General features: G+C 38.5%; 1 protein-coding gene across 1 annotated transcript; it reads right to left on the minus strand.

The window, feature by feature from the left end:
• Positions 1–1,478: 1,478 nt before the first annotated feature.
• On the minus strand, positions 1,479–23,010 carry LOC106729518 (40S ribosomal protein S7-like). The gene is given in 5 exon segments (XM_032480922.1): positions 1,479–1,745; positions 1,748–2,244; positions 21,709–21,820; positions 22,687–22,806; positions 22,903–23,010. Coding segments are annotated over 2 exon segments (585 nt in total). The 5' UTR covers positions 2,096–2,244; positions 21,709–21,820; positions 22,687–22,806; positions 22,903–23,010; the 3' UTR covers positions 1,479–1,508.
• Between the last annotated feature and the right edge of the window lie 676 nt (positions 23,011–23,686).

Genomic DNA, 23,686 nt, shown 5'->3' on the forward strand with positions numbered 1-23,686 from the left:
TGTGCCTCAGTTGCCCCTTTGAAAAACTGACATGATGCTCACTTACTAGCATTGAAAGAAGACATGATGCTGTGCAGTTTCTCCCAGTTGTGAGATTTTACTTAAGTCAGACTTAGACTAGTGTTCCTTCTCTGCTCACACATTTTATGAAATACCATTTTCTGCAATGGATTTATTCTTTGCAAACATGAACCCACAAAGGAAAAATCTACCACACAATGCTTTCTTTGATTAAAGTCTAAAAATGTTCCCTTATCTTTTTTCTTTCTTTCTTTTGAAAAAAACATATTATTAGTAAACCTCTTGCCAAAGGCTAGGGAAATCCCCAGGGAACAAGAGCAAATGGTTTCTGGTAGCTGGCTGAGTCTGAAAAGATGTTTTCTGCCTGGATCTCTTACTACTTGGCATGACTCCAATTCCACCTACATTTTTTATCGCCTATTATTACAGATTTTTAAAGCGACTTATTTTCCCAACCTACTTCCAATAGTGGGAAAGCTTTAACCCGAGTTGTCCTTTATAGTTTCAAATTCCATAAGCCAAAGATTTTAAGAGCTGGAAGGAGTCTTAAGAGATCACTCGAACTTGTCCTCTATCTTTGAACAGATAAAATATTTTTCCATTTAACAGAGGAAGCATCCATTGCCCAGAAAGCCTGTGACTTATTCAAGGTTTCACAGCTAACAAGTTTTCTCGTACAGTATTTATTCCATTCTTAGTGCATGACAATTTATTGGTGATCCTGGCTCTTCCAGAAAAATCACAATGAAGTCAAAAGGAGTAAACCACATGCTCATTGGTTGTTTTCACTTCATCACACACCACAAATTCTTCTATTTCTAACCATATTTTGATGCATTATTTATGAGGGCCATCTGGTCACAGGTTTGCCGAGGAAACTCTGGAATTTTAAAAGTGTGCCTCTTCTTCCAGGAAACACATTTATAGCTTGGATTTATCCTTACCCTGCTCATTGGTGATTCATGGGGTAATCAGATTTGTTAACTGCATTCTTTAAAAAAAAAAATGAGGTATAACCTACATACAGTAAAGTGCACAAATCTTACATATAAATGAAAAACATTCCTACATGTACATATAACATAGAAAATTACCAGCACCTCTGAACAACCCTTATGCCCTGTACCAGTCACCACTCTCCAAGGGTAATTTCTATCACCACAAATTAGTTTTGAAGTTTGAAAAATTCTAGGTTTGAATTTCATGGACTCATACAGTACGGACTGTCTTGTGTCTGCTCTCTCTCATTCAACATTATGGCTGTCGGACTGTTAACTACATTCTAAAAATGCAGTTACTTTCTGGCTTAGTTCCTGAGGGAATCTCTCAAAATTAGGAACTTAATATACCAGCTGTACACAGGTATATATAAATTTAAAAAAAAAGCAGTAGAGAAAAGAACTTTTTAAAATGACTATACTGCTCATGTCACTTTCTTACTTTTTTTTTTTTTTTTGGTGAATACTATTTTATTTAGTCATTTTTGTTTACAACTGAAACTCTGGAAATTCAAAATTAACATCCTTGCCCGTGAGCTTCTTATAGACACCAGAAAACGTTTCAACCTTGTGCTCCACGTTGTTCTGCGACGCTTTGTCCAAGTGCACCTTTATGAGCCGGCTGCCGTCCAGCTTCACGCGGATCCTCTTGCCCACGATCTCACTAGGGAAGCCCAGGTCCTCCAGGACGGCGGCGTGCACCGCCGTCAGACTGCGGCTCCTGGAACACGCTTTTGCTTATTTTTGGTTCGGCTTTTTCGAGTTGGCTTAGGCAGAGTTCTCCTTTGAGCGATGAATATGACGTGCTTCCCGCTGAACTTTTTCTCCAACTCGCGCACCAGCCGGACCTGGATTTTCTGGAAAGATTTCAGTTGAGGGACCGGGACGAAGATTATAATAGCTTTCCGACCACCGCCAACTTCAAATTCCTTGGCCGCCGTGATGTTCAGTTCCCGCAGCTGTGCCTTGTGGTCCGCGCTCATCTCCAGCTCCAGGAGGGCCTGGGAGATGCCGGACTCGAATTCATCTGGCTTCTCGCTAATGGGCTTCACGATCTTCGCCCTGGAGCTGAACATGGCCTCGACCTTTGCGGGGCAGGCAGCACTGGCTGCCTCGGCCGACACTTGTCACTTTCTTACCCTTGCATCATCAATTTCCCTGTTCTTTTAAATGGGTTCTGCTTTTAAACGCGCTCTGATCCATCCAAGTATTCTTTCTTCTCCCACTAATGGATAAATAACGTATACGATTTTCTTTACTTATTTATATCCAGCATTCCCCGTCAGTGCTCCACAATCAATGGTCTAAAAGCTGGAAATGGCCTCAAGCTATCAACTGACACAGACCTCCCTCTTTAGCAAGGAAAGCGTTAATATTCCTTATTTTCAGAGTTGACAAATATTAACTGAGCACATATAATCTTCCATGTACTTTTCTAGGTAATATGCGGGGGGTGAGAGGCTACAAAAATATAGCAGGCATGAGCCCTACCCTCATGAACTTCCATCCTAGCAGAGAAGCAGCATAGTGTAGATATCTACATACAAGATCACAATGTAAGCCATAAAGTGTTGAATGACACCACTGAGTTAAAAGAGAAAACAACGTGTGAGATGAGAGGGCAAGGTGACTTCTAGCTGGGGTGGTGTCAGGGAAGCTTGGTAAGGGAGTATTTGTCTTAGGTAGATTATTGAGAAGTAGGATGCCATGGCGAGGTAGGTTTAGTCATGTAGTGATGGGGAAAGCATTTTAGATAGATGACTGTAAGGACAAGGACACTGAACTGGGAAATCATGCAGCATATATAGGGAGCAGCAAGGCAGTTTGACCCAAGAGTAGGGGAAGGGATGAAGAAACTGGGGCGCAAGGTGGTTGTGGATTATCCAAGGCTATAGCACACAGGGGCCCTAGAATGGGGACTGAATCCCTGGAATCTTCCTTCTTTAATGTTCTTCCCATAATTTGATCAAAGCAACATTTTAGCCACTGTGTGCTTTCCTTACAACTGCCCATTACATATTAGCCATTCACAAACTGATTCAACAAACATCTATTGAATATCTACTCCATAGACTTGTGGACACAAATGGTCTTGTGGTCTCCAAGGCTGATTTGGTGTGTTATAAAATAATTTTTTTCCAAATGGGGAGGCAGGCTAATATAATATTGGGCTAAGACAGATTTCCTTTCCCTTTAATTGCTAGAACTTTATTGAGTTATGCTTCAGAGCAAATACTATAAATAACAGAGAGAATTAAATAAACCACAGAAAAAGGATCTCTGCATTATGTTTTTCTACATGACATCAATACACAGTGTCTTAGCATTGACTACACGTTTTTTCCATAACTACTTTTACTTACGTTTGAGCAAGGGGTAACACAGGAGGATCTGAAACCTTCCATTCTTGAGCGAAAGCTTAAAAACATACCATATAATCTAGTACAAGACTCACTTCCTTTTAGCTTATCAACCACCGAAAGACATTTCCTCTTTGTACTTGTTATGTTTAACGTAACCATGGAGACCCATCACTTGCTATGCAACTGACACACGTGATTCTGGGTTAATGTACTCATTTTCTGAGAAATGTTAAAAAAAAATTGTGGTCACTATTAAACCTTTGAATCACTTTGGTATTTCAATGTAAATCCAATACACTTATTAGTAAAATTCATGAGGATATGGTTATGTACCAGAGACTATAGATTCTTTATAATTCCATTGAACTGTTCCTAATTAAACCTTTGGTGCCAGAAAAAAAATAAGGTAATTATTATTTGAACAAATTAGGTTATAAGATATTTCTATAAATTGTGATGTATATAGAGTTTTGAGAGTTCTATTTCCAGGCATATGGGAGGCTAGACATTCAGACTGCCCTTCCTATTGGAAATAGTTTTAAGTCTGAATTAAAAACAAACAAATTAAAAAAAAAAACAAACTCTAAACCTCTTAAAAGAACTGAAGCATGGACTAGAAAGCTAGGAGATATCAGCTCAAAGAGAAGTGAAGTAGGGACCCAGAAAGATAAATCGACAACATTGTCCAGGTGTAGAACACCAGGAGGCACCATTTACATCCTATTCATCAAAATAATGCCCCTGGAGTTGCTCAGTCCTATGTCCTGAGATCACTTTTGCCCTAAAGGCATTTGCCCAGGCAGGTGAACTTCAGCCTTGGCTTCAGTGGGGGTGGGGAGTGGGGGGTGGAACAGAAGGTAAGGCTTGGAGAATCCTATAGGAGACTTCTCTCCCAATAAAGCTTGGACCTTTTAGGTAGGGATGAAAAACCTACATACCCAATCACCCTCAGATAACTGCAAGGCAAATTCCTGTGGTGCTAAGCAGAACTGAGGGCCAAAAAATTCCTGTCCCTGAAAAACTGCAACCTCGTGATAATAATCTATAGCCAAAATAGGTTCAAGAAAGCCATTACTGTCTACAGCCATACCACCCTGAATGCGCCCGATCTCGTCTGATCTCGGAAGAAAGCCATTACTACAAGTTGAGTAGGCAAGTTGAGTAGGCCCCAAGGGTATGGAAGAAACAAATGCAAACCTTCTTTGGAGGAATGTACCTCAATAATATATAAATGATTTTCTAAGGAAAGTGAGTGGCTCACAGTCAACAAACACTAAGCACTCCAAGACTTAAGTTACTATTGGGTGAGGACCAGTGGAAACAATATTTAAGAGAAAGAACAGAAAACTCTCACAGACTTCAGACATTTCAATAAACACAGAAGGTAAAATAACTATGTTTTATTTTTCTGAAGACACACAAAGTGGAAAACATCAACTCAAAATAAACTATAGAATATAGCTTAGTGGATCAAAAAAAAACAGAACTTCTAGAAATAAAAAACACAGTGACTGAAATCAATAACACAATGGACAGGCTTAACAGCAAATTAGACACAAGTGAAGAGAACATTAATGAACAGAAAAAGATGACTATCACAATAGAAATTGTCCAGCATAGACCAACAAGGACTTCATTTCCAAAATATACAAACAGCTCATACAACTCAATAACGAAACAACAAACAACCCAATCAAAAACTGGGCAGAAGATCTAAATAGACATTTCTCCAAAGAAGGCATACAGAAGGCCAATAGGCACATGAAAAGATGCTCAATGTAGCTAATTATTAGATAAGTGCAAATCAAAACTACAATGAGATACCACCTCACACTGGTCACAATGGCCATCGTTAAAAAGTCTACAAATAACAAATGCTGGGGAGGGTATGGAGAAAAGGGAGCCCTCCTACACTGTTGGTGGGAATGTGAAGTATTGTAGCCACTATAGAAAACAGTATGGAGGTTCCTTAAAAAACTAAAAAGAGAGTTGCTATATGATCCAGCAATCCCACTCCTGGGCATATATCCTGGAGGAAACTCTAATTCAAAAAAATACATCCACCCCAATGTTTACAGCAGCACTATTTACAATAGCCAAGACATGGAAGCAACCTCAGTGTCCACTGATGGATGACTGGATAAAGAGGGGTGTGTGTGTGTGTGTGTGTGTGTGTGTGTGTGTGTGTGTAATGGAATATTACTCAGCCTTAAAAGAGAATAAAATAATGCCATTTACAGCAACATGGAGGGACCTAAAGATTATCATCCAAAGTGAAGTAAGTCAGAAAGAGACAAATACCATATGATATCACTGATGAGTGGAAACCTAAAATATGACATAAATGAACTCATTCATGAAATATAAACAGACTCACAGACACAGGAAACATATTTATGGTTACCAATGGGAAAAGAGGGTGGGGACGGGATAAATAAGGAGTTTAGTATCAGCAGATACAAACTATTATATATAACATAGGTAAACAAGAAGGTCCTACTGTATAGCACAGGGAACTACATTCAGTATCTTGTAATAAACCATAATGGGAAAGAATATGAAAAAGAATATATATATGTATAATTGAATCACATTGCTGTATACCAGAAACTAACACAACATTGTAAATGAACTATACTTCAATTAAAATAATAAATAAATAAATTTTAAAAAATTTATATTAGTTTTATTTTTTATTGATGTACAGTCTATTATAATACAATAAATAAAAATTAAAAAAAAAGAAATTGTCCAGCATACACTAAAGAGAAGCAAGAGAAAGGAAACTTGAAAGAATGGTTAATAGATATAGAGGATAAATAAGACACACATTCATCTAATTGGAGTTCTGGAAAGAAAGAAAAGAGAAAATGATGCAGAGGCAGTATTTGAAGAGATAGTAGCTAAGAATCTTCTAGGACCAATCTGTTTCAAAACCCAGATTTAAGAAGCCAACTGAATTCAAGCAGAATTAAAAACAAAACAATTTCACTTTAACACAACATAGTGAACCAGCAGAATACAAAGACAAAGAAAACATCTTGGAAACATACTGCTTATTTCTTCTCAGGGAGAAAAAAATGACTGCCAACTTAGAATTTTGCCCCCAGAAAAAATATCTTTCAAAAAAGAAGATGGAAAAAAAAAAAAAAGAGAGAGAGAGAGAGAGAGAGAGACATTTTTAGACAAGCTAAGTGAGTTTGCTTCTATGATGTTCATAAAAGGAAATTCTAAAGAATGTACTTAATTAAGAAAGAAATGATCTCAGATGAAAGGTTTAAAAAACAAGAATCAAGGAAGAGCAAAGAAAGCAGTAGAAATGGGTAAGGCTAAACAAATCTTGACTGTATAGAACACAAATAATGTTTTCTGGGGTGGAAAAAAGACTTAAAATACAAAACAACAGTTACATAAAACTTGAAGGGAAGTAAATGGAATTAAAATATCTGAAGTGCTTGCTGCCTGGAAGAAGGGTGAAACTCTGATTAAGTATGTATGTTTTAATTTCAGTGCATCTTAAATTTTACCATGCATCAGAATACTCTGAAGGGCTTGTTAAAACACAAGTCTGATTCGGATGTGGGGTGGACCCAAAAATTTATATTTCTAACAAGCCTCCAGGTTGATACTGATGTTCAAGACCACACTTTAAATAGCACTGTTGACTAGCCATGGAGGGAAAAAAAAAACCCAAAAAACTGAGTGTAAAAACCAAACTAGTAGAGAGGGAAAAATTGAAATGAGGAAAAATAATTCAAAAGAAGGTGAAAAGTGAAATAAAAAAAGAACCAGAGGAACAAGTGGGAAGCACAAAACAAGATGGTAGGTACAAATTACTTAAATATGAAAGGATTAAATGTTCCAATTAAAAGACAAAGATTGCTATAAAAATGAACTCAAAATGGATCATAGCCCTAAATAAAAACTTTTAGAAGAAAATAAAAGGAAAACGTACTTGAGACTTTGGGTTAGGCAGAGAGTAATTAGACACAACATCAAAACCATGATCCACAGAAGAAAACTTGACAATTTAGACTTCATCAAACTTAAAATTTTTTAAAGGTATGAAAAGACACAATTGAGAGAATGAAAAGATGAGTCATTTACAGGGAGAAGGTATTTGCAAATCACATATCTGACAACTGATATATGTCTAGAATATATAAAGAACTCTCAAGATTCAACAATAAGAAAACAAACAGCCCAATAGAATAATGGACTAAATATCTGTATATTTACTTCACCAAAGGAGAGGCATGGATGGCAAATAAGCAATGAAAAACTGTTGAACATCATTAGTCCTTAGGGAAATGTAAATAAAAACCATAATGAGATAGTACTACATATCTGTTAGAATAACTAGAATGAAACAATCTGACAATACCAAGAGTTGATGAAAACTGGAAGCAACTGAATTATTTCATACATTCTCACCCATTGCCAGAGGCCAATGCACAATGATACAGCCCCTCTAAAAAACCATTTGGCAATTTTCTATAAAGCTAAACAAAGAATAACCACAGATGAAGCAATCTCACTCCCAGATATTTAACAGAGTAAAATTAAAATTTATGTTCATTCAAAAATCTGAACACAAATGTTTACAGTGGCTTCACTTAAAATAACCAAAAAATTAGAAAGAGTCCAGATGTCCATCGACTGGGAAATGGATACATGAAATACATCCATAAAATGGAATACTCATCAGCAATAAAAAAAAAAAAAAGGAATACACTCTTGATACACACAAGAACATGGATGAATCTTAAAAGCATTTTGCTTAGTGAAAGAAGCCAGACTCAAAAGACTACATATTATATGGTTCCATTTATGTGACATTCTAGAAAAGGCAAAATTATAGGAACAGAGGATAGATGAGTGGTTCCCGGGGTTAGGGTTGTGACAGGGTCTGATCACAAAGGGGTAGCATAGGGGAATTTTGGGGGGGTTGCGTTCCGTATCTTGATAGTAGCAGTGGTTTTACCACTCAATGCATTTACCAAAACTTATTCTTACTGCATGTTAAATAATTCTTTTTTCTTTTTTAAGGACAAAGATTTTCAGACTGGGTAAAAATATAACAGGGTCTCTGACAGCTTCTGTTAGCCAAGAGCAAATTTTGCCTAAGAAAAAGCGAGTTCAGTTCTCATTCTAGAAACTCTTATGAGATTATGTGCCAAACCTCATCAAAAAGTGAACAGTATTGCTATTTTTAACATATAACAGCAAAAAAGAAAAGAAAAAATACATAGCAGGAATTAAAAACCAGTACACATCAGACTTCAACACACTTAAACGTACCATAGTCTTGTGTATTTTGTACAACTGCAAAACATACGGAGATTAAGAATCAAAGAGGTGTTTGAGTTTGTAAGTCTGAAATAGCAAGATGAGTCCTTGCATTTTTTACTTTTCATCCAGCTGTTTTGCCATCATCAGAGGGCTAATTTTAGAACAAGTAATCTTCTTACAAAATACAGTGTAATTAAGAAAAGAAGGATTTTTTTGAGACTTCTAATTCAGAGTTTTACAGGGTGCTTGGTTTTCTGAACCAAGCCAGTAGCCTGAGAATAACATGAACCATAAATCTAAGGCTCAGCCAAGAAAGTTTTGGCTAAAGAATCATAGTTAGCTTCTATAAGAGTTGAATTCCAGCTCCTTTATATCAATGAACTTTGAAATGAACATAAAGTTGCAAATACAGTTTTTGCTTTGTAATGCATGGAAGAGAAATATGCTTGCTTACTCTTGCTGAAGACTGCTTCCCTTGCTTTCTTCTTCTGATGGGAATCATCAGCAATGTGGAACACGCTGCCACTTTCTTTGAGCAATGATGTGTATTTTTAAATGTAAAGAGTCAAACCCAAAGATTCTAACCCAAACCAAATAATTTAGATCACAAAGTCCAAACTAATTTTCCCCATTTCTCAAAATAACTGGAACTGAGTGCACACCAAACCTTTACTTTTTTCTTTTTTTTAAATTGAAGTATAGTCAGTTTACAATGCTGTGTCAATTTCTGATGTACAGTGAAATATTTCAGTCATACATATACATACATGTACTCCTTTTCATGTTCTTTTTCATTATAGGTTACTATAAGATACTGAATATAGTTCCCTGTGCTGTATAGTAGGACCTGGCTATTCCTCTATTTTATATATATAGTAGTTTGTATCTGCAAATCTCAAATTCCCAATTTATCGCTTCCCACCCCGTTTCTGCCCTGGTAACCAGTAAGTTTGTTTTCTATGTCTCTGAGTCTGTTTCTGTTTTGTAAATAAGTTCATTTGTGTCATTTTTTTAGACTCCACATATAAGTAACAAGGTATTTTTCTTTCTCTTTCAGCTTACTTCACTTAGTATGACAATCTCTAGGTCTACCCATGCTGCTGCCATTGGCATTTTATTCTTTTTTATGGCTGAGTAGTATTCCGGTGTGTGTGTGTGTGTGTGTGTGTGTGTGTGTGTGTGTGTGTGTGTGTGTGTGTACACTACAACTTCTTTATCCAGTCATCTGCTGCAAATCTCCAGTTTTTGTTGTGCTATGTAGACACTGACACAAATGTAAGAAATTCTTCATTTTTCAGGTCAAAATTATGCCATTCTTTTCATTCTCTTAAATGGGTGAACAATGACTTTGTTTTTGAACAACAATTTTTCACTAATTAACTATGAAACAAAACAGAGTCAGAGAAGACAATTTCATGCAACTCCTCACAGGTTCAAGAGCTCTATGAGGAAGGATTTAAGTGTGTTGATAACAGTTTATTCAGTGTGTGAGTTTCCATTAAACTACTTAATAAAATTCTTTATTTTTTAGAATAATTCAACCAACTCCAAGGTCACCAAAATAATTATTCCAACTAGTCAAGAGCCCAAGAAATTTCTATAGAAAAAAAAAAAAGGGCCAAAGGAAACTGGCATCTTATATTGCCCTGGAATCAAGGTTTTTCTGAGGCTTTAGTGTCACCTAATTATCATAAAATAGTGCTGCCAGCCACATAAATAAAGTCGTTAGATAGATCATGAGACCACTGACTGGCTGAACAAACTTTTGTGTGGTTAGGAAAATCATATTACCGAACCGTTCACTGCTGGCTTGTGACATTTTATAAGAACCCTGGCAATTTACCGACAGCTACTGAGAAAAAATTTTTTTTTCTTTTAACTTTCTTCAAGTTTCCACAGGAAAATGATCTTAAATGTGTAGGAATGGGGAAAAATGGGCCATTAGGTTGGCTCTGAGTAGATATACCATGTTTACAAAATGTTTCGAGACCGTCAGGTCAGCAGAGTGACAGCATATTATACTGTTATCATGAGCCATGTGCAGCCTAAGGAGAGTTTTCAGTCTATCAGAGTAGTCCATATGTTGCTTATTTATCATTTCAATTTCATGTCGGAATCAAAATTGAAAAAAAGAAAGCTCTGAAACCCAAGCAAGTCATCTGTGGGTTACAAGTCAGTTATGAGGTTTCTTGCAAAAAAAGAAAAAAAACTCTAACCAACAAATAAACAAAACCCCCAAACAGAGATTAACTTGTTTTTGAGAAACAAGCTTTGGTTTCAGAGCATTATTGCAGCTGTTTAATTCATTTGCTGATGCAGCTCAAGTATGCAGACATTTACAGTGAAATTTTAAAGGGTTTACGTGCCCTCAGCGATTTTACCATTTTTAAGAGAAATGAGAAACACTATGGTCCTGACCAAGTAGTAGCAACTACTTATTTTTAGAAGCTGCATTTTAGTAATTAAAGCAGCACTTGTAAACAGTAGGGTTATTTCTTGTAGCTATGTCACAGCAATTGAGAACTCTAATAAAGAAGGGTACAGGGTCACTTCAAGAATAACGTTCTCTGGAGGGGAGGGTATAGCTCAGTGGTCAAGTGCATGCTTAGCATACACAAAGTCCTGGGTTCAATCTCCAGTACCTCCATCAAAAGAATAAAAATTTTTAAAAATAATAATAACAGTCTCCTAAAAATGTGATAGCTTTCCTCTTAAGAAGGAATACGTGAAGTCTAGCAGGCCCAGGTTCATTTATTCCATTATGATTGCCTAAGCTTTCAACTGGGCAGTATTCTATTTCAAGGCCATTCTGTTGCAAAACTTTGGCGGGTGGTTGTAAAATAGCTGTGTCTGTTGTAAACCGAAGAGGACACGAAAAAAAGAAGAGGAAGAGGAAGGAGAAGCGATCACGGGAAAGAGTACTCCGTGTAACTTTTCACGTGAAGGTCTTAGAATGGGTAACATTTTAAAAACAAAAATGTCTAAATTCTCTGAGCTCTCTGAATGAGCCCTGTGTTCACTAAAGATTAAGGTGGTTCCTGCAGAGACTCTCAAGCGTGGCACAACTTTAGATTAAGGACAACTCATGTTTAAAATAAATGATTGTCATCCTTATGAGAATTACGAAGACCAACGCACTAACAGTTGATCATCATTTATTGAGTACCAATAAGGTATGTAGTCCTATGTGATTCTGTATGAGGTTTCAGGGTTTGAGGTGGGATTTTGTGATAAAATTGGAGACCAAAAATTTATCATACGAAGTAAGTGTCTTGTGTTGAGGTTAGTTTTGGCTGATGGAAGAAAAAATTATGTCTGAGGACTTTCTTTTGTAAATGCCTATCTGTGTGGCTCTGTGTAGACACCTGAATATTTTTAATAATGATGAAAATGAACAATCACTCTACCCAAATACATGGGTTGTTATAAGCCATGTAATTAAGAACTAGGACAACATATAGTCACAAAATGAATGATGAAAGGCCTGGGAAGTCCTTCAAATAATTATAGTCTTGATCATAAAATACTCAAAAGGAGAGAATGATTTAAGATATAGTTGGGGTTGTACTTGGAGTGGGAGGCACATGGTTAATTGAAAATAAAAGATCAGGGATGTCCTCCCCTGTATCCACAAATTTGGACTGGGATTAGCTAATATCTTAATAGTTTACCAGTTGTGAATGAGAGCAAACAAACAAACAAATGGTCCTTCCACAAGCCACCTCATGCCCAGGCCTTCTGTTCTAGTCTTTATGCTACACAGAAATTTCTTCTCCTGTTCCCTCTAAATTTACCAATTTTGATTAAGAAAAAAAAATTTTGAGGTATGGTTGATATACAATACTATATGGGTTTCAGGTATACAATGCAGTGATTCAGATTTTTTTTTTTTGTTTTTTAATCTCTTTATCTTGATTCAAAATTTTTATAGATTATCCTAAAGTTTCAGGCATTTTTTAAAGGGACTTACAAAAGTTTCTCAGAGGCACCTGCACAGTTTCTGAGAAAACTTGTATCATAACTTCCTATTCCAAGAAATTTAACTAGGCCAAAAACAAAAAAACAAAAAAACCACCAAGTGAGGTTTCCTGGGCCCTGGATATGAAGTTTCCCTGGAAAAATAAGCTAATAATCATGGTCCAAAGGCACAGTTTTTTCACAAACAAAACACACATCACAAGTGTCGTTCCTATTCTGGGTGCATTTCTAGTAGATCTCACTCTACACTTGCTTAACGTCTGGAAAAAAATGTGTTTCATAGACGGTGTAATCAAGCCACAAATCTTTTTCTCACAATTCAAAGTAGTAGTAATTATTTTGGAAGATATTTTCCGATCCACTTTAGTTAATAGCATAGATGTGTCTAGCCCAGATGATATTCTTATTTATCCAAATCAGCTTCTGGTCCACTTACTCAAATTCTCTGAAATTCTTAGTTCTGAGGACTGACGTGGGCAATAGCAATTCTTCCCCAAACTTTTACCTGCAACTATTTCTAACAGACTCTGACCCCTAAATATGCTTCTTTCAACTTCCTCGTTGCTTTGGAAACCCCTTCATATCATCATTTAGAATCTATTTTGTATTAGTGTAGTTTCCCTATAAATGGACTCCTTGTGTTCTCAAAACAGGGGGCGAACATTTGTTTTATATTGATTGTTTTTATACATGGGGCTCACTAATATTCTAAAATTTTGCTTTTTCTTAAATATATGCATTAGTTGAAGTATTAATGAAGTTTCTACATTAGATTTTGTAGATCATATTAAATCTACAGAGGCAAAGTGTTACACTTCGAACATGTACTGCAGAAAAATAAAACCAAACCTAAGTAAGTAAAATGAAGGGTAAGTAAACAGTCCAGCAGAGACTCTCCCAAAGCTGCCACCACTTCTTACCCTAATTTATAGTTTCATTACTGACCATATTTTTATTCTGCTGACGTTAGTTTCTTCCTTAGATCTATCTGTTACATAGGCTTTTGGATAGTAACACTAACCTCTACTGAATTCCTCCTTCTAATGCAATTTGGCCAGCTTCATTTGGACTCTAGGTGCCCTATATGATACAAAAGGAAATGCCCTGAAGATGCAGGAATGTCATGGTAATATTTCTATTGTCCTTTCTCATCCTCTATCCCATCACCACTAACATAAAGCTAATGTGAAGCTCCTAGTAAACTATAGGGACCCTACTTATATATAGTCAAGTAAATACCCCTGCTTTTTTTTTTTTATACCCTTTTTTTTTGGCTTCACAGAGTACAACAGACATATTGATGAACTCCTAAAAGATTCCCGAATTGTTCTCATTACATGAAACTTGGTAGTAATGAAAACAGAGGGGAAAAATAATGCACAATAAACCAGCCAAAGAATTATAACTGGAATGTCTGGTCTCCGTGAGTCATTAAAATTTGACCAAATTTCTTGTATAAGAGGAAATGATCTTGTTAACTGTCTTTTCACTACTTCCTGATAGTAAGATAAAGTTATAATGCTTTTTCTTTTTATGTAGATTGGCTGCAGTAATAATTCATTGAACAAAATTCAATTTTAAAATATTTTAAACATACAGAAAAGTAAAAAAAAAATCCATGTACCCACGTACATTTAATAAATGCTATAATTTTGGCATGTTTGTTTAGATGCTTCTTTAAAAAGCGTACAATGCTACAACTGAAGCCCCAGTTTCATCCCATTTCCCACACTCCTCCTCCAGAGGTAGCCACTGTCGTGAAGTTGGTAAATATCCTTTTATTTTAGAGATTTGTCCATGTTGACAGATGTTAGCAGATTTTAATAATTTCAATTTTTGTATAATATTCCATTGCATGACTATGGACATTTAGTTTTTGTCCAGTCATTACCATGAATAATATTCCAGTGAACATCCTCATAGTGTCTCCTGGTGTATATGGACAAGAATTTCCCTAGATGCAGGAGTTTTTAAACTTTCATGGCCAATATGCAGGGTGAGAAATAATTTTACATTAAGATCCTATACATGCACACATGCATATATCATCACAGGCTGAGTTGCTAGGGATGTAGACCTCAGACAGAAATTTGTGTACAGGATGTTTATGGGGGAGTGTCCCGAGATCGGCACCTACTCGGGAGTGAAGAAGCAGGAATATGCACAGAGGGAGTTTGGGGCTCTCATGAAGCAGTAACAAAGGCTTCAGTCGATCCTGCATTGGCTGCAGTGATTATTCAGAGTAATTTCAAATGAGGGCGAGGGGATCAGGCCTTTTTATACACCTGCATTGATCAGTTACTGAATACAGCTGCACCCAGGAAGTTGCGTGACCTTGGGCAAGTAGCTCTCTTCCAGGAGAGAGCCCTGGAGAGGGACTCAGCTAAAAGTTATTGATTGCCAACACTCTGAGCAGCTGGGAGAATTAATGCTTCAGTCCAGAAGAGGGAGAATCTAGGTGGCACAGAAAAGTTCGCAAAACAACCCTTACCCTAATATTTCTGCTCTGTTTCATTTGTAAAAAAAAAAAAATGTTTATTGTAAACTCTAAGCTGACTTCACAATCCACTAATGGATCATGAATCACAGTTTGAAAAAAACTGCTTTAGAGTATGTACCTAGAAATGGAATTTCTGGACTGTAGGGTATTTGCATTTTTAATTTTACGAAACATTGTCAAACTGCTTTCCAGAAGGGTTGGGCCATTTGACACTCCCACCAGCAGAGCAAGACTGTTCTAGTTTTCCTGCAGTCTCAATAACCCTCAGTATTGTATTTTTTTAATACAAAAATACAGTAATACAGTAAAGACTCTGAAACCCATCCTTTGGTGAAAGTGAAAACATTCTCAATATTTTACCACACCGAGACTTACTTCCTGGTAGCTTATCAACCACCAAAAGGCATGTGCATTTCACTGATAATTAGGTAATGTTCAATTTTCAGTCTTGCAAAATAGAAATCTAGTCTTGCAAAATAAATCTTTTAGGCTCATTATCTTTTCTATGGCACCTAGCAGGGTACCTAGCGTGTAACAGCACAAAGCAAAATACCTGTAAGCTGAAGGAGTGAATTCTATGCCTAGGCACAGGGCATTTAAGATTTCACTGTGGTTTGGTAGAAGCCTATTTGCCCAGGGATTTTGAAGCCTGGGCTTTGGTCTAGACCAGCCATAGGATTTGGTAAATTCATTCTACCTTTCTAAGCCTCAGCTTCTTCATCTCCAAAATAATTTTCCTATGCATCCAGCTCACTTCATGTGGAGTTTGGAATACCGAGTTCTCAGGGCTGATTGGATGTTCATGTAATAAGAGAAAGCAAAGAACTTGGAATCTGGGGATCTGGATTTTAATCCTGGCTCTCCTCCCACTATTGGATGTATATGACCATGGACAAATCGCAAGCGGGCAAACGTTCGCTTTTTGGAAAATGAAATGGTCATTATACGATCTCTAAGGTTCCTTCCTATTCAAAATGCCCATGTTTTGAAAAAAAAAAAGGCCTATGTTTTGGGTTAGAGAAACATGAAGTCAATTTATGAAGGTGTCATTCTCACAAAGCCATGACATAAATCAGAAGATACACTTTAAATCCATTCCTAACTGCCTGCCCACCTCAACTGCTCTATAATCCAATCCATTTAAACCCTGCCCTTATCTAGTTGCCCTACTTGTTACCTGAACTCCACCCTTGAGATTTTCCTTTGCAACTGACATCATTTTTATTACCTCTAGTATTTCAATACTTGGTTCCAACCTTGTGGCAAACAGAGCCTTACGTGTTACGTGATCACCAGGAGAATTCGAAATGGAAGAAAATGCTTTTTATCTTTTTTCATGATGCCACTAATTCTCCATTGCCTTTTTCCATAGAGTTGGTTAAAAATGAGCTGTATCGTTATATACTGTCTTCAGCCTGACATCAAGAATTCTGCAGCTTTTCTTTCTTCACTATATGATCCACTACTTTCCAGACAGCGTTGCGTGGAGGGCAGGAGCTTGCCAGCACTGCCCTAGGGTGCCTTCTTTAAAAGCCTTTCCTCTACTTCAGTTTTAATACATTTAAGTAAAAGCCAGCCTCATCTCAACTTCTTTCTGTTTCCCTTTTAGCGTAATTTAAAACTCTGTAAGTTACGATTACAACATCTAAATTCTATTAAATCAATAAGGTGATGTTTATTAAATTTAAAATGCTGTTAAGATACTTACAACCAGATATGAAAACTCGCAGGGTTATAAGTGAACAATGCAGAGGAAAGATATCTGTTTATAGGAGATAGTAAAGTGATTCTGACATTCAAGGGCCTAAAATAAGCTCTGGAGATCTTTTTTGTTTTTTTTTTTTTTCTAATTTAAATCTTTATTACTAAAAGTCTATTATTCTCCAAATCCTGAATAAACTAATTGTTAGAGATCTTCCTTTCTGGATTAACTTTGCCCTTAATATAACTACCTTAATATAATTAAACAAATCCATCTCTTTGTCTGTATGCACGTGTGCTTATGGACAACAGATGCTTAAATGCGTTGTCTCCATCAAGAGCCTCCGGTCATGAGTCTGAAAGTGTTCTGAATGAGAGGCTGTCTTCCCTATACTGGAGAGGGAAAGGGGAGAACCAGGCATCGGCCCTAATGCCCTGCTCCTCTGGGGTAACATCAAGACTGGACATTGATGAACTTTTCCACCAAGAATAGAAATAAAGGAAAAGAGGAAGGTAGCAATTTCAAACTACCTCTGGAACGACTGATCACATTTCTTCTTTAGAAAGATCAGCCTGGCAACAAAGGGAGGGGACGGATCTAAGAGGGAAAGATGGGAGACAGGGAACCCAATTAGTTGACTGGTATAAAATTTCAAGTAAAAAAACCAAAAAAAACAGATGTGGGTTTGAACTAGGTCAGTAGGAATGGAGATGAGGAGACGAGGAAGGATATACTTAGTGTTAAGGAGGTGGTATCAATTGTTCTGATGATTAAGTGTTAAAGAATAAGGGGGATAAAGAGCTGATTACTCACAGGTTTTGACTTTCGTGACTTGTGCATAGTGACTACTATTCAAGAAATTAGAGTATAGGAGAAACAGGTTTGGGGTGAAGATAATGAGTTTAACTTTGAGAATGTTGAGTTTCAGGTGCACTTAGGACTGCGAGGCAAGTGAGTATACAATCCTGAAGCAGAGAAGAGAGCGGTGGATGAAAGAGGTGTCTGTCTCCTAGTCTGAGGGATTATATAGAAAACCGAAGTATTTTAAAGTTTGGTTTTTTTTTTTTTCAATTGCAGGTGTTTCCCCTTGTGGGCAGGGTTCCTTCACCCTTGACAATAAAAAGGGCGTCCCTGTTGTCTATCCTTGCAGGATGCATGTCTGGGCCAATCAGTAACAAGGGAAGACTTACAGCATCTGATTTGTTTGGCTTCATGTTTCCCAAATGTCCTAGCTGTAACAACAGTGCTGAGTACATGAGAAAAGCTGACTCATATTTCCTGCAAGTCAGCCCAGATATCCATCCTTCCAAATTATTTAAACCTTTGGCCACTCCCAAAGAGAGTCAAAGTATTAGAACAGTTTATGGGCCTCTCTCACTGAGAACAATTCTAATTCATCTGTTATTCATTCATTCATTCATTCATTCATTCATTCATTTGCAGGGAGGAGGTAATAGGTTTATTTATAGATTTGATTTTTCAGTGGAGGTACTGGAGATTGAACCCAGGCCCTTAGGCATGCCGGGCATAACACTCTACCACTTGACCTATCCCCTCCCTTCTCTGTCTAATACATCTGTTATAAAGATTCAGAGAGAAAAAAATTAAGAGCTTTTCCTATCTTAAATCACCCCCATCCCCATGTCCCAATGATGCCCCCTGCCTTTCATAGAAAGTCTAAGTTCTCTCAGGACTGGTTCAAATGCCATCTATTCCTCACCTTCAATGCCCACACTCAGAATTAACCACTCAACTCCCCTAGGCTCCCAGAGCAACGAGTTTAAACATCCAGTGCAGAACTTCTCATGGTCTGATTTTTTAAGGTTACATGCCTGGAGACATACTTTGTGCCTCTAATATGAGCTTCCCTACCTTTGTTTTCCTTCTGTGCCCAGCATAGGACTTTGTGTATAAATGCCAACTTAAGTGAATTTGATAAAAGTTCTGAAAATTCTTGATTGTGGACAATGACAGAGAGATACACTATGTAAAAATATCTTCCTTTTGCAGATCATTTAAAAACTAAAAATTGAATTTAGAAGGAATTGTTGAGAGGTAAAAGCTGTGACTTGAGGAGGATGTTGAAGTGTTAATTCTCAAATTGGTGAAAAAGTACTGATTCAATGATATGACCTCTCAGCCCCAAAGGGTAAAGACAGCAGTGGCTCCGACTGCTGCAGCCCTCCTGTCCCTGGACACCCCTCTCAAGTATCAGGTTCAGAATGTGATTTGCCACGTGACATTTCTCACTATTATTCTTGCAAGTTGTTCAGATAATTTGTCTCTGAAAAGGATTTCAACAGATTTGTGTTTTTAAAAAATAAGATGATAGTTTGACAACACTGCCAGTAAGTTTCAGTGTGTGGATTAAATACACTGGAATGTCATTCTAATACTTTTTCACAATGAATAGAATTTGGTACCGTGGGTTCTGTTTTGGGACACATTCAAAGAGTTTCTAAAAGAGCATAATTCCCTGGTAGAAGGCTTTCTCACCCATAAGGAAGCCATAAGGGATGGATAAGAAGAACAGCTTTATAGAAGGCTTTTTCTAAAACATGAGAAACTTCTGGTCCAGCAATTAGGTGAATAGATTTAACAGGTGGAGAGGATTAGACTGTATAAATTCTTAAGCTTTCTGTACTTTAAACTCTTACTGGTTTCATAATTTTCCTTCATGCAATGTTCAAACCACAGTATTTAAAAGTAATTTTTAAGAAATAGATAGAGTTCCAGGTGTAAAAGAGGGCATAATTTCAGAAAAGGCATGGGGCCCAAATTCCTAAGCCACACTTTTCTATCGGGCCGTGTCTGCATTGTTAGACTCCCTTGCCCAAATCTCATTTAGGGTTTGACTATGACTATAGTGATGTATGCCTGGGAGACTGACAGGACTCGTTATAGGACTGCTAAGGGCTAAGAGGTACTTAAAGGCATTTCCTGAGCATGCAAATACTGCTGATTGTTTTTCTACTGCTTTTTAATATGTTCTTTCAAAATATGTTTTCTTTGATCAAAAAAAATATTTCAAAACTTTTCAACTTTTGGAACTTTTCAGAATTCCATTCTGTAAACTATGCTTGCAATTCTATGTCTATATTTTAATTGGTATTCTGTAAAGTAGATGACAGTATTTGAATTTGTTTGCCAATTTAAAGAGTGCTTTTTGTTCCTACTCAGATGTTTGATACATCAAGCTCCTCCTCAAAGAGGAATTGATCTGACAGGTCTCACAACAATTAAAACCAACAAAAGGTTAAATAAATGGTGTCCTAATGAGGAAAGAATGGGAGGTTCCCAATTGGACTTTTAATTTTTTTTTACAGCTTTATTGAGATATAATTTGCATACAGTAGACTACACATGTTTTAAAGTGTGCAACTTGATAAATCTGACCTACGTCTATACCCATGAAACCATCACTACGATCTATACAGTCATCTAGATATCCAGCATCTGCAGAAGTTCCCCCGTGCTCCTTTATGCTGTAACCCCTCCCTTGTAATCACTGGCCTACAGCCAGGCCCTCAAACTGGGGATAAAAACACTGTGGCTGATATGGGCAGCAAGGAGGAAGGGTCCAGCCTGGAAAAGAGATTCAACTTTTTGTTTAATAGAGTGAAAATGCTTCATCTAGGACGTACTTGAAATGCAAAAAAAGTTGGTAACTCAGTATATTCAGGTCAAGATCTGGATCTTTCGAGCTTTATAACTTTATCGAAATGCTGGGTTATCTGAAATGCGGCAAAAATATGCTTCCTTCTCTCTTGCCCTTTTCTAATCCATTCTTCACAGAAGAGTAGTTTTTAAAATTAAATTTACCCAGAGATGGAATCATTTATCTTTTAATGAAAGTTAATGGCATTAAAAAGATACACACAAAAGTAGCCATACAAAAATAAAGGGGCAGGTTGTCTGGGCCATCTTGGAGCATACATGCAAGACCACAGAGCACATTTTATGGCTATGTAAGACAATTTTTCAGTGTTAAAATTGATTGGTCCTATGTTAGTACTCCTCATTAGTATGATACGTTAGCCATCTGAGCTAAAAACTTCCACTGATCTTTATTTCTTGGGTAGCGATTTCTAAACTTATAGGGTATCGTCCATTAAATCCTTGAATGGAAGCAAACAATCCTACTGATCACCAAAGCCATTGCCATTTTTGGGGGTGGGGGGGAACTCACCAGATACCTTTAAAAAATACATGTCTTAGAAAGTAGGATAGGAATTTTCATTTGCTGGGTCAGAGTTTCAGTTTAGGGTGATGAAAAAGTTCTGGAAATGGACAGTGGAGATGGTTGCACAACCACGTACTTAATGCCACTGAACTGTACATTTAAAAATACTTAAAATGGTAAATTTTATGTTTTGCACATTTTACAGTTTTTAAAAAAATTCGTGTCTTGATAGCAAATTTCATGAGAAAGTGCAGAGCTAAGCACTTAAACACATTTGGAATTACAGCATCAATAAGCTACATATTCATAACAGTATACATTCTTTCCTTTAGTATCACTCTGCAAAAATGAGTGAGAATCACTGATTTGGATTACTACTTAATCAGTTAAAAAACCAATAAATATACTTATGAAATACCACTGATTTTGCAACTATACACGAGGCTAACATGACACAAAACACTTAGTAACAAATTACATTGTTTAACAATTTTCAGTCTTATGTGATGATCACTTTTTCCTTTATTAATAAGGAAGTTGAAGATCGGAACATATAATCTGACCAATTTAGTGTTGAAAAGGCTTAACCCCAGAGGTTTTTGTCTTGTTTTGTTTTACTTTAAATCCACTTCTTTGGCCCATATATTGCCTGAAATACAGATAAATCTTACCACAAACATCACTGTTCCCAACTCCTTGCTCGAACAGTCACGCCTTGCTCTTCAACAGCTTTCAGCTGCAATTACAGTAAAATCCAATCTTGTTTCTGAGTCTTCCTAGGCCCTGGGGGAATAAACCCTCACTTACCTCTCCAGTCTCAGGACAGGCTCCTCCTGGCACCACAGATTTCCCAGCACCATAGACTTTGCTCAGTTCCAATAGTCAAGTTCCTTCCTACCACAGGTCTTTGGTCCAGCCATGCCCCCATGCCTTAAACAATTCCCCAGGGCATTTCTCACATTACTGGCTCTTTCTCATCCTTCAGATGGGCCTTTCCTGAATACTCTGTTTTTTTAAGCTATCCTGGTATTTGCTCCCAGAATTCTGTCCATAACCTTTTATTTCCCTCAAAATATTATGAATTATTTATTGTCCCTCTTTTTCTCACTAGACAATCAGCTCCATGAAGCCAGACCTTTTCTGCTTCCCTCACCAGTGTGTCCCCTCAGCGTCTGTTTCAATTTTAGGGAATGTTTGTTGACTGACTGGCTGAATATAATGGAAGAAGTGGAGACAGGAAATAGGGCTGTAAACCTGGTTAGTAAGAGGGACTAATGCCTATTCTGCACAATTTTGGAAAGTTCACTTGAAACCTTTAGGGTCTTATTTCTCCCTTCATTTGTTCATGTAATAATATCTAACATTTATTGAGTATTTTCAGGTACGGTGCTAAGCACTTCGCATGTATTATAGCATTTAACCCTCACAGCAACCCTGTAGTGGTAACTAATCTTTATTATCCTCATTTTTTCAGAGGCAACTTGCCAAAAGCTACTAATGGTGGAACCATAGCTGGGCCATATCCCATTAATCCAATGTAATCTACACCCCTTTAGTCAACAATAGGTGTTTTATCAACGTAGTTTTCAGAGAACCCCCCTGAATTCCCCATTTTACCTGACCTTCAGCATCTTGGGACCGAAACCTACTAGTAGGAGGCTGCTAGCCCCTCAGGGGGTTTCCTGGGGAATCTTAGTGCCCTTGGTAGAGGAGCGGCCGCTCAGGCAGACGCGACGAGCTTTGGCTAGGCAACGTCAGGACTCCTGCGGCTGCTGGGGAGGAAGGAAGAAACAGGTCAGTTGGCCCAGGACGGATCCCTGACCCTCGAGGTGGTGAAAGGGGAAGGGAAGGTGTGTGTCACCCACGCTCGCCTCAGGCTCCGGATCTTCCAGCCGAAAGGGGAACCACAGCTGCGTTTCCCCAACTAAACCGCGCGTCACGAGAGAACGCAAGCGCAACCCCGCCCACCTTCTCCGCCCCTCTTACGATCAGGCGCTAGGACCCCACGACCCTCAACCCAGTCCTGTCCCGCCCCCTCGGGCACGCCTGACCCGCCATTGGCGCCTGCAGGCCGCGATCCCCGCCTCCACCCCCTCCGTCACTGCCAAGATGGCGCCGGTCGCATCGGCGGCGGCCGCGGCGGCTGGAGCCAGGGAAGGAGGCGGAGGCAGCGGCGGCCGCGAGGGGAGGGGGAATCCCGTCTGACTGAGACGGCAGGCCTGGGCGGGCGGGGGTGCCGCGCAGGGCGGAGCGCCGGGCTAGGGATGAGCTAAGCGGGTTCGGAGCGCCGCGGCATTCAGCCCCTCGTGTCCTGCCGCCGCTCGTGAGTGGACCCGGCACCGCTCTCAAACCTGGACCCGCTGTTCGCGCCGGAGCCAGCGGTGAGGTAAGTGCGGGGGCGGCGGCGCGGACAGCAGTGGCATGTGGAGCTGTCACTGCCCGGAGTAGTGACAGCCGTGGGCGCGGGAGCGGGGCCGGCAGGGCTCGGAGAGGTGGCGCGGATGGCCGCGACCTCCGCCCGGGGGCTTCTCCGAGCCTGGCCGTTCTCCGCGAGCTGGGTCCGCTCCGGCTGGCGCGGCGGTGCTGAGAGTGGCACGGGCGCCTCTGCATCGGATGCTTGGGGGGCTCCTGTGTTTTCATTCCGGATTT

This window comes from Camelus ferus, chromosome 6, assembly GCF_009834535.1.
Source record: "Camelus ferus isolate YT-003-E chromosome 6, BCGSAC_Cfer_1.0, whole genome shotgun sequence".
In the NCBI taxonomy this organism is placed as follows: Eukaryota; Metazoa; Chordata; class Mammalia; order Artiodactyla; family Camelidae; genus Camelus; species Camelus ferus.